This window comes from Tauraco erythrolophus, chromosome 8 (genome assembly GCF_009769465.1).
Source record: "Tauraco erythrolophus isolate bTauEry1 chromosome 8, bTauEry1.pri, whole genome shotgun sequence".
In the NCBI taxonomy this organism is placed as follows: Eukaryota; Metazoa; Chordata; class Aves; order Musophagiformes; family Musophagidae; genus Tauraco; species Tauraco erythrolophus.
The window spans coordinates 4,815,352-4,827,391 of record NC_141472.1 but is presented as its reverse complement, the minus strand read 5'-3'; the positions used below and the strand labels follow the sequence as shown (position 1 = coordinate 4,827,391).

At 41.4% G+C, this 12,040-nt stretch overlaps 1 protein-coding gene across 1 annotated transcript in view; it reads left to right on the top strand.

The window, feature by feature from the left end:
- AGAP1 (ArfGAP with GTPase domain, ankyrin repeat and PH domain 1) overlaps positions 1-12,040 on the top strand; it is a 303,223-nt gene that overhangs the window by 68,576 nt on the left and 222,607 nt on the right. The window contains 2 exon segments of the mRNA XM_086615366.1: positions 560-701; positions 4,172-4,306. Of these exon segments, the coding sequence (XP_086471492.1) occupies positions 560-701; positions 4,172-4,306 (277 nt within the window).

Sequence of the window (12,040 nt, the reverse complement as noted above, 5' to 3'; positions counted from 1 at the left end):
CGGAGTGTCTGGACAGTGAAGAATTGGAAATTTGAAATGATTTTGGACATTGATCAAGATGTGAGAATTACTAGCAGTGCTTGTAAAACTGCAACGCTAATACTTGTCCTGGCATTGACAGAAACACCAGCATGCATGCATGTAAAGCACAGGGTGGGGGAAGAACACACTAACCAGGGCACTCAAGTGCCTGGAGAGAAGCGTTTTCCATTTATAATTCACAGACTCGGGAATCTGAAGGTTACGATGTTTTCTTTTTCTGTGAATCAAAGCCAACGTGCACTGATGGTAGTTGGGCTTATAATACTGTATATCGGTGAAGAAGAGGTGCAGTTGTGAGCGTGGGGAGAAACCTTTGTGTATCCCACATCCCCATCGCTTGCAGAGTGATGAGATTCACCATTTTAGAAACGTATGCCACTTCTAAGGTCTTGGTTATTGTCACTCACAAAGTTTCTCTGATGTTCATTTCCCTCTAAGGTAAGAACGTTTCTCTTTTTCTTTTTTTTCATCTTCACTGCTTTTATAACACTATTCCTTTTCCATCTTTATTCTGCAGTTTGCCATGTGGGTGGATGCTGTTATATTTGTCTTCAGCTTGGAAGATGAAATTAGCTTCCAGACTGTTTACCACTACTACAGCCGTATGGCCAACTATCGTAACACTAGTGAAATTCCAATGGTACTAGTGGGAACCCAGGGTGAGTGCACTCTTGATTTTCCAGCATATTTCTGGTAACACCATGTCCTGCCCTTTCCCCTCTCTTGCATCAGCACTGCCGCTCATCTGATGATGAGAGCTTGTTGACCAGCAGGCAGTGGGCTGCTCTCTGGGCTTCCTTGGCCTGCTGCAGGGCCGTGGCGTTGGGAGGATGGTTTGAGATGGGAGACGAACGTCCTTGCCAGCACGCTTGGGAGAGGGAGTGTGGCACTTCAGCGATGATGACTTACAAGAATATTTGAAGAAATATTTTCAGTGCTTGCTAGTCACGGTGGTTTTCTTGATCACCAGGGAAAATGCCAGTGTTGGATTTGGGCAGGTGAATCAATTGTGTAACAGAGTTCTGAAGTCAAACTGGTTTCCATTAGCTTGACAGTCTAGGGCTGACCAATACCCTGGCATTCGTAAGAGGCAGACAAATCAGAGATGGAAAACTTCTGACGCTGTGTTAAGAAGTGGAGCTGAACCATGCCCCTGTGCAGTGCTTCAGGGAGACTGCTCTTCAAATCAAATAGAATTGCAGCTTTTTGCCATCTGGAATAAGCTACCCCCAGTTCTGGTTTTCCAAATCCCCTTCTGGAGCAGCAGCTAGCCCCAGCTGTCCGGTGGGAAAACATGTCAAGGGAAAGGCACCAGTAACGTTTTGATTTCTTTTGCATCTGTGCTGTCTTTTGGATATTCCCTACCGTGTTTTGCCGGTGCCTCATGTTAACGTTTCAGCGGTTTCCTGTACTGCAGTTGGTTTGCTGCATGGAGTAGATACAAGAGTTGGGACTGCTCTGCACCTCCCCATGTAGGTGGTCAGGCACTGGGACAGGTTGCCCAGAGAAGTTGTGGCTGCCCCATCCCTGGAAGTGTTCCAGGCCAGGTTGGATGAGGCTTTGGGCAACCTGGTGTAGTGGAAGGTGTCCCTGCCCATGGCAGGGGGGTTGGAATGAGATGATCTTTGAGGTCCCTTCCAGCCCAAACCATCCTGTGATTCTATGTATGATTCTGTGTCCCTTTTGTGATTATTCTGACCAAAAATGAGGAGTTCCTGCATAGGTGCTGGACTTCAGACTTCTTACTTTACAGAGTTGCTCTTTTGGAAGCGTGGCACAGACATTTCCGTGAGTTCCTTCAGACCGAAGCATCGCGCTCAGCATATTGCCAAGTTCCCGCGCTGCGTTAGAGGGACAACACAAGTGTCACGAGTTGCTCTTGGAGATTTGATTTGGGGGGCATCTTCCCTTTTAGCACATGCCCCTGGTTTTGGTGACGTTGAAGCTTTTCACTGCTTTCTCAGTTGATTCTTTTGTGATCAGAGAGCAGTTTGCTTTCCCGTGCGCTGCGACGGGAAGGCAGGGGAAGGAGGAACCGCAACCGGGCTGCAGGGCGGAAACGGATGATAAAAAAACAAAAAGGGAAGTAGGCACACAGAAAGTCCTAGGATGGCAGAAACTACAGCCAAAAAAGCAGAAATGAACTGCTCTGAAGGGCCTCGCTGTCAGCTTTAAAGCAGAGTTGAAAAAGGAGAGGGGGAAACATTTCACTGAAGTGCTCCTCTTTCTGCACTTCGGATGCTTTGGGATGTGGTTTTCCCTCTCGTTCTGGTTATTACTAGAAAGGAATTTTGTTTTTCCAAGTTCATTTTCTGTTGCAGCATCGATGCAAAGTGGATTATTAAAAATGGGACTAAAGGTGGGAATACTGCTAATCCTGGGAGTAAGCATCAGCATTTTAACTGTATTAACTAATCAGCGCGGTGAAATGAAATGTATTAAGTAAATAAAACCATATGTTAAAAATATAATTGAAATATACCTATTTGACATGCAGCTTGTTGGTTTTGACTGGTATTCTTGAAACGAGCTGTGAAGTGAAATCTCTCCCAGAATGTTAGCACCTGCCTGATGCTTCCTCTGCCTTGTCTTTCTGCTGGGGGTGGTGGATCAGGCTGTAGCACTGAATTTGCTTCGGAAACTGAACTTTTTGAAGCCATGGTGTTGCTTAGGGATGTCTTTCTGGTTAAATGTTTTCAGCGCCCTCTGCTGATTAAAAAAAAAATATATATCTGCACGTCACAGAATTGCAGTAACGGCTCTGTGTTAATTAGATCTCGTGAGCTGGTAGAGATGGCATCAGTTGATGTGCCATCGTGTCACGCCCCAGAACTGAGCCTCAAATACAGCGTTGCAATAGTCACTGATTTCGTGCCCACGTTCAAGTGATGCTTTTTTTTTCCAAAGAATGAAGGTAGTTTTGCTGCTATGGAAAGCAGCAGGTTGTTAGGGAAAACTTTCCGAGCAGCTCTGAATACAGACATCTGTGCCTGTCATGGTGGGTAGGTGGTAGCTGCAGAATTTTCTAGAATGAGTTGTACTGCTGTTTCACTTTCTGACTTTTTTTGCCAGAGCTAATTAATTACCATGATACTTCTGTTAGAATAAGCTGCTTTTTAAGATTAGTTCATACCGTTATCACTTTATAAATAGTCCATATATATAGCAGTATAACCTTTGTAGAGTTCTTTGTTAACATGGAGTAGCAATGAAGGAACTTTCTCACTGCTTAGCAGGATTTATTTAAAAATTTTTACTTTTTTTTCCCTGGTATAAAGTTGTTTTTTTCCATCCCCCATGGATAAGCTCTAGAAATTGGAGTTAAAACTGCCATCCCATTGATTCTTAACTGAAAACGTTCTCATCCTTACAAACACGTCGTGTTTTGTGCTTCACACTCTCCAGGTGAAGGTTACTTGTCAGCTAGGGCTGGTATTTATAGGAGGCCTAAAAGTCACAGCCTACAAATACTTGAGAAAAGATGGTGGGGAGGTAGGGGAGGGGCTCTTTACATTAGTGTTGGGTGATAGAACAAGAGGAAATGGGTACAAGCTTAGTCAGGGGAGATTCAGGTTGGGTGTTAGGAAGTATTTCTTCTCTGAAAGGGTTGTCAGCCACTGGAATAGGCTGCCCAGGGAGGTGGTTGAGTCCCCATCCCTGGATGTGTTTAAGAATAGGGTGGATGATCTACTTAGGGATATGGTTTAATGGGGATTAGGGATGGTTGGACTCAATGATCTCTAAGGTCTTTTCCAACCTAGAAATCTATGAAATCTATGAATCTATGTTTATAATAATCATTCACTTATTGATCCAAGTATGTGCTACATCAGAGCTCATGTTTTTTCATGCAATTGTGTATTCTCTTGCAGCTAGTGACCTAAATATATTTGAAGGTAACCAAAACACATCTTGTTTTTGCCAGGTTTTTAGAATCGATCAGTGTGCTGGTGATGTCAGTAACGAAAAAATTGGAGTAATGTGCACCCTTGTTGTTTTCTAAAAATTCGAAAAGTCTTGTGGTTTGTTCTTAAATCCGCTGTTAGGGTACTGGTAGTTATAAGATTTGGTTTTAGATCATATCTAAATATATTTTATTTTTGTTTTTTTCCCCTTGCTGTTGCTGTAGATGCTATAAGTTCCAGTAATCCACGTGTCATAGACGATGCCAGAGCGAGGAAGTTATCGAATGACCTCAAGAGATGCACTTACTACGAAACCTGTGCTACTTATGGACTCAATGTGGAGAGAGTCTTCCAAGACGGTAAAGATGACTTCTTCAGTCCACCAGATCACACAACACTGCAGCAGTTTCTCTAAGTAACCACTGATGTCTGGTAGCTCAGGCACTTGGCCTTTTGCACAAGTGTTGGTTAGTGTTTACTCACAGAAAATGCTCAGGTTTAGGGATTTATTTTGTTATGCTGTCTTAAGTGAAGTAGAGGCTGAGCAGGGCGTGTGCATGGTGGTGTGTTCTCCACCATCACCTTTAGTCTTAAGGATCTTAAGTGACTTTATTTTGCCTTCATTTATTTTTCAGTTTTCTTGGGTGCTTGCTTTGTTTTTAGCGAAGTTTTCTTCGTTTTGATTTAGTGCTCACGGAGATGTCGAGAGGCTATTTGTGCAAAGTAGTTGAAAATTGTCTTCCACAGTTGAGAAAGTGAGAATAAATTGAGAAAAGAGAATAATCATGAGAAGTAATGCGTGGCATTCATGGAGCGTTAAAGTGGACAGTCTTGCGTAGAGGTTTAGTTCTAAAGTTGTCTGCTTAAAGATGGTTTAGAACATCATTAGCAGCAGTGTTCCAGTTTGCCTTGTAGGAGAAGTTTGGGATCATTGTGTACCATTTAAAAAAAAAAATTAAAAAAGAATAACAAAACTTTTTTCTGATCCTCTGTAACTATTTGGGAACAGTTACCCCTTGGAAGAACTTTCTGTGGCTGGAGAAGCTGTTGAATTTGGTCTTTGCTGTATGAGATGGGCTTTGTGCACCCTCTAGTGGAAATCCAGCCAGGTGTCTTGGGGCTTTGCTGGCTTCTCTTTTAACCATGGTTGTTTTAGAGGCTGAATGTGTCAGTTCTTCATCACAGCAGTTCTTCAGTGTGTAAAAACACCTTCTTAATAGTCTTGAAATATTTCTGAGAGCTCCTTCATTCTGTTTTGTTGGGGTTTTTTTTTTTTGTTGCAAAGACCTGTGCTGTCTGGTTATGTGAGTCAGCATCACATCAGTATGTGTCAGAGATGAGTACAGAGATAGCTAAAATTAAAAGAATAAAATAAAGTAAAACGTTCTAATTTTTAAATGGAAAAAAAAGAAAGCAAAACATTCAGATTTTTAAGTGGAAAATACTAACATGCACTGCACTAGGTTTAATTGCAGATAAGGGTGATTTTATGCATCCTGTTGGTAGAATTTCGGAGAAAAGCATTTAAAGCTGTATCTTTGTGCTTTGCTCACTGTTTTTGCTTCAACTACTTGCAGAAATTAGTGTTTTCACTGCCCACGTTTTCCATACTGAATAGGAATTTCAAAGAACTATTAGTGTCTTTTGTTAGTACATTTATTTTTTGAATTCCAACCTATGGTTAGATTTTTTAATTATATATTCCAAGTCATGATATTTGTGGATCTTTGTACAGTCTATTTTCTTTCTTTTTTTTTTTCCTCCCTCTTTCTTCCTCAGGGACCTTTTGAGAGAGAAGTCTCTTGGCACAAAGCTAGTGTGATAAACTTGTAAGCTTCCAGGAAGCTTATTTGTCTCTGCTAAATTTCAGTAGTAAGTAGCAAGAATTGACAAAGATCATGTGTTTAAGAAACATCAAGGTTTTATTTTACCTACGTGGCAGTCAACCAACTATTTAATACTTACCATCTAATAGGATTAGGAATGCTTCTCTATAAATGTTACAGTCGCCAGACATGTCTGGGACCACATCCAATTCCTGATAATTTTTGCTCATTATTTCATCAGGAAACAAAGCAACTTCTTAACCCCAGTAAATGAGGGGGTGTGAATGAACAATGCAAATTGTTAATAGGGAGTGCTTGATGAAAGGACGCTTGGTTTGTGCAACTCTAGCACGTTCAGGGTGAATGGAGGCTTAACAGGGTTCATTGGTGGCTTCTTCAGAGGGTTCGCGTAGTCTGTGTGCAGACCTCGGAAAGGCAAGGGGTAGAAGTGCAGTAGAAGTGCACAAGCTTGAACAAAACTTCTAAATTATCTTTCCTTTAGAAAAAGGACGCCAAATATTGTTGTACTATACATCAGCAGGCTGACTCACAAGGAGATACATGGTGTGGTGGGGAGGGCTGTCATTTGGCACCAGCCAGCGCTGCAGATGGGCTGAGCCTCTGTCACCATTGCTTCAGTGACCATTAATGCTGTGAAAGCTTCTGACTAATGACAGTAATAACTGCTTTTTTTTTTTACTTTTTGGGCAAAGACCAGGTTGCATCTTTAGTGAAGTTGTATTCAATAGGAAATAAAAGTTTACAAGATGAAACGTACACTAGTTTTACACACACATTCCAGTTTTGTTCCAACTTCACTGTATGATGATAGGCGTGAGAGGTAACAGGTACACAACCACACCTGATGTCATCTAGGAAAATTCCCCACAACAGCATGTGACTTGACATCACTGGCACATCAACTGTAGAACATTTTAGTGCTTTGTGAGTCTCTGTGCAGCCAGTCTGTTACCTTGCTGGCTTCTGCTTAGTGTCACATCTTCTCTGAAGTTGGTACTCAACTGGAGTGACTCTTTCCTATCTTATGCTAAAGGAATTGTTCCCCCCTCGTCAAGGATGAAGCCGAACACTTGACTGATTGTATGAGTTTGATCCCATATCCATGGGTGTTTAGTTGTGTTTTGGGTTTTTTTCAAATGCAAGGGAATTGTTTAATGCAACCAGTGAGGAACTGCCTCTTCAGTCCCCCTCAAGGGACTTCTGAGCCCTCCTTCACTCAAAGGCAAGGAGCACACAGCATTGGTTGCTGAGTTCTCTTTGTGTTCAGATCTTCTCCAGAATAAATGGAGCCAATTTTCCAAGATCAGAAAGCCTAGTATGACTTGAAAAAAAATACTTATTAATGTAAATATTGTCAATGAACAAGAAGGCATGAGAGGAGGAGGGACTGGCTTAGTAGAGGTCTTCATGTAGTGTGCTCTTAAGCGTTTCTTACTGTTTTGAGGAAATGCTGAGTCAGTGTCAACAGGCATCGCAAATTAACTGCGTTTTTCAGCAAGCTTGAAAGGGGTACAGACCAATTTATTGCATTTCAGTAACAGATGAATGGATAAGACAGTTTTTTTTTGCTGTGGGTAGCTGAGGAAAAATAGTTGTTGACAAGTTAGTAGCTGTATGCAAGACATGGAGCTGCTATACCTACGAAGACCATTTTCTGTGTGTTGAAATTGTTTTTAGACTTTGCCCCCAGCTGGATGGGTGTCCATTCTTGGCAATTAGGTTATAGGGTTTAACCACTATTTATTATACTCCAGGGTAGGTAATGCTTGGTGTTTAGATGCTCCGAGTGTTTGCTTTGGTAGGTCTGTGAGAGTATTTTGGTACATTGACCAAGGTCCCACAGCTTTTGCTGGCTTGCAACTTTGATGAATGCTTCACTTCTTTTAATTTTTTGGAGTAATGTTGATTGCTATAGGTGGTGGTTTTCATTTTAGTTTTGGTTGTGTTTTTTTGTTGTTTTTTTTTTTTTTAAACGGGACTATTGCAGCGGATGCAACAGGCGAGATTGGGTTTGGTTTAGTTCATGTTAGCTTTAGTGCTCGTTTTGTACGCGATGCCTCCTAGTTTAATCAAGTCAAACACTATGCAGTGGTTTGCATCAGCTGTGATTTACATGCATAATTTATGGTCCAAATGCCCTGTTTTCTTCCTCTCCCCCTTCTATTTTTCGGGACCTTTGAGTTACTGGTGACTTGGTAAATCTGAAACTGTCTGTAAACGTCCATTGTCCAAACCTCTGTTCCCACTCTTAGTTACACCAGACTTTTCTTTAGCATACCAGTTAGTAGCTTTGCTACAAAAAGTGCTGGTTTTACCAGCTTTTTCTAAAATCTAGTTTTTTGGTTCTGTTTTCTACCTTGATGTGATGTACACCTGTCTTTGAGAGGAAAAAGTTGGAATTGGCATTGAAGGGTCTTTTACTCCTTCATTGCACACACAATAGACATGAAGTTTCTAACTTCTCCCCTGGAAGCATCCACTGAACTCTGTTAGCAGTCATCTGTTACGACTCTTGGCTATTATTTCCGATTTTCCCCACAGTTGAGTGGTAGAATAATTTAACTTGAATGATTTTTATTATGAAAATGCTACTTTAGTCTATGGTTAAATCCAAAGACATGGTTTACAATGCTTCAGTACAGTTGTTAAGCTCACTATGGGTTGTAACAAACAGTCATAGAATCATTTAGATTGGAAAAGACCTCAAAGATCATCGAGCCTGTAGGTTCATATTTTGTAATACCAACACTACTTTACAATAATACTTGTGTTTTAACCTTCAGCGTCGTCCCACTTGGATCTGATCTCTGATACCGTTTGAAGTTGGAGCTGCACAAGCAGACCCTGAATTTCAGTCAGAAATAAAAAAGAAAAATTCCAGGGGATAAACTTAGTAACGTGCCCAACGATGGAGGATAGGAAGTTCTTTTTTAGCTTTTGATATTTGGAATTGGGAATTGTCAGACAGGGGAATTTTGTTTTAAGAATAAGATCGGATGCTATTAAGATCCATTTTACTTCATATTTCCCAATTAAGAATTAGGGTGGAGTTTTTTCCTGCTTATCAGAATGGATTTTATCAATGACATTGGAAATGATTATTTTAATATTTCTTGTCAGCACAGTATTGTAATGACTGCGTACTGCCCCGGGATGCCTTGTTAATGATTTTAGCTGCCTTGAATTAGCTCGATGTACCATTAATGCATAAGAATTGCTTTTATTTTTGTTCATGATGTATTCCTAATTGCACGTCTTGCCCTGCTTTACGTTCACATTTTCTTTGACCCATTTAACTGTGTTCTGTGCAATTCTCTGACATTGCAGAGGAGAAGCAAATGTTCAAATGTAGAGAGGATAAAATTTTACCATCAGTGTAGCTTGAGTCACTTGAGAGTGAGGGGGATAAAAAAGGGTTTGAATCTAATTTTGATTCAGAGTTACAGAATCACAGAATGGTTTGGGTTGGAAGGGACCTCAAAGATCATCTAGTTCCAACCCCCCTGCCATGGGCAGGGACACCCTCCACTACACCAGGTTGCCCAAAGCCTCATCCATCCTGGCCTTGAACACGTCCAGGGATGGGGCAGCCACAGCTTCTCTGGGCAACCTGTTCCAGTGCCTCACCACCCTCAGAGGGAAAAGTTTATTCCTTATATCTAATCGAAATCTGCCCTCTTTCAGTTTAAATCCATCACCCCTTGTCCTATCACTACACACCCTTGGAAAAAGTTCCTCTCCAGCTTTCCTGTAGGCCCCCTTTAAGTACTGGAAGGCTGCAATAAGCTCACCCCGGAGCCTTCTCTTCTCTAGGCTGAACAGCCCCAACTCTCTCAGCCTGTCTCCATAGCAGAGGTGCTCCAGCCCTTGGATCATCTTCATGGCCTCCTCTGGACCCACTCCAGCAGCTCCATGTCCTCCTTGTGTTGAAGTTGACTCTGTTACTGTAGCTTAGCAGTTCACTTCAGCTGTACACCTGATAGTGATCAAAGTAGAAGGTACTACATCTTTCAGCATGAACTTTCAACGTGGACATCCTTTATATTGATGTAACTGTGTATGTGTAAGGCAAAATGCTGAAAACCTGCTGGTTAGTCATGTTAGTGTTAGAGCTTCAAAATTTCTTTGTTTCGGGGAGATTAAGCCAATCTCAAAGGCTTGCAGTCTGACCCACGTATGTAGGTGGTGGGAATACATAGAACTGTATTTCTCTTATGTATGTATATATACATATATAATTGTGTGTATATATATATATATACAAACGTGTGTGCGTACAGATATGTGTTACTGATGATTCTTTTTGGAAAGGGGTTGCTGCAGTGTCAAAGTTTAGAGCCTCCCTGTTGAGGCAAATCGGATCCTGCGAGAAACCGTTTGGTGGAAGTTTTCTGACACAATTTATTTGCCTGGGATACCATGGATGGCATTGCTGCTGCCATGTCTCTTAGGAAAAATGCAATAGTTGGAGTTGGGGCTTGGTTTTCAGTACTTTGGCATGTGTCCTAAACAGAGGAGAAGGTGCAAACTCAAATAAGCCCGTTCTGTTGTGCATATGGTAGCATGTACGTATCTGTTACCTGAGCTTGAGAGGTTTTACCTTGCATGGATGGCTGGAACACAAAAAATTGGAAATGAAAATGCCCAAAATGGCAATAAGCTGTGAATATTGAGGCAGGAGTTACAGGTGTATGATGGCAGAGGCCATTGCTGCCCCATTTTGAACCTTTAGCTCTGGTGCTGTGCTGTTGCTGTTAGTTTTAGGTGTTTTATTTGCAGATTAAACTAATCTTTCATTATGGAATGTGTCTATTTTGTGTAAACATTTACCAGAAATATTTCATTTCCAAATCCAAAGATTATTTCTAATGTTATGTTGAACAACTGTGTCTAAAGCCGGGGGTGAGGGGGGTACCGTGAAATACAAATTCTCCATTAAGGGCTGGAAGATGACAAATTAATCCTCGTACAGCCGGATTGCGGGGAAAGGCTGTCACTTGCTGTCAGTATTACCAAGTCAGCTTTTATAGATGTATTTTCATTAGGAAATGTTAATCAGTCTAATGGGAGGTAAATAAAGTCTCAGTCCTGTTGGGCTGACAGCTGTTTCAGGAAGAGGTGATGTTCACTCCTGCACTAGATGTGGCCCGGATGCTGCTTCCATTTGGGAGTGGGAGACCGGGGCAGCAGGGACCCCAGGGTGGTGTGGAGCTGGGGAGCAGGTCCTCTGGCTCCTGGAGCTCCTTCCATTTTGGGAAGGAGCATCTGTCATCTTTTGGGAGAGCGGTCACCGCTGCGGAAGAGACGTGGTGCTCTGATTACTCGTGAGTTAGGCTAGTCACAGACGGACTGATTAGCTAGACTACTCAAAGATGGACTGGATCAGCCTGGTAAAACTTCCATTTTACCTCCCTGTGTGGACAACATTGGATTTGAGGCATGGCCTTGTCAGACGAGGCCTTGGTCTGTCACCACCTTTGTTCCTGACACTGATGGGCAATATTCCTAGACTTGGTTATTGCTCTTAAATTTTAACATCAGGGACATTTAAGCTGTTAGTGTTCAACAAATGTTTCCAAATTTCATTTTTCTTTCATTCCATGTAGAAGCATGTTTTTCAGATGCCTCATCTGCTTCTTGATTTTTTTTTTTTAAATACCATATATTTTAAAAATACCGTATTTTAAAATATATATACGTTTAAAATAATAAAAAGTAATAAAAGTCTGTAGGGTAAAAAATATAAATACACAAATCTGATAAGACTTGTCTTGCAAAGTCTGTGTTTCTACATATGCTTTATTCTGAACTTGATGTTATTTTAAGAAGAAACTTTTCCCTTACTCCTACCTGCCCTTAACTCTTATACACCATTAATAAATGAGAAGATTTCGTTTGTGCAGTTCTGGAAAAAAGAATTTAACTTCATCGGTGGTTTTGTAGTGTCTCCTTTTATGTCTCTGCAGAATATCTCCCTGGACACACTGATTTCTGTTTAATATTTCAGACCCATACCCTTAGATGGTATGTTCCTCACCAGTTCTGTTACCACACATCACACTTTATGATGTTGTGGGAGGGTCCCACGTCAGTCAGTAGGAGGAAATCATTCAATATCTGAAGTCAGGATCATATAGAAAGTCTTGACATGAGCACTTGAGAGACAGCAAGGGCGTGAACAAGTCTTCATCCTTGAGCAGCAGTTAGCATCAGCAGGACCAGCCTGGAAAACAGCAGGTATTTGTG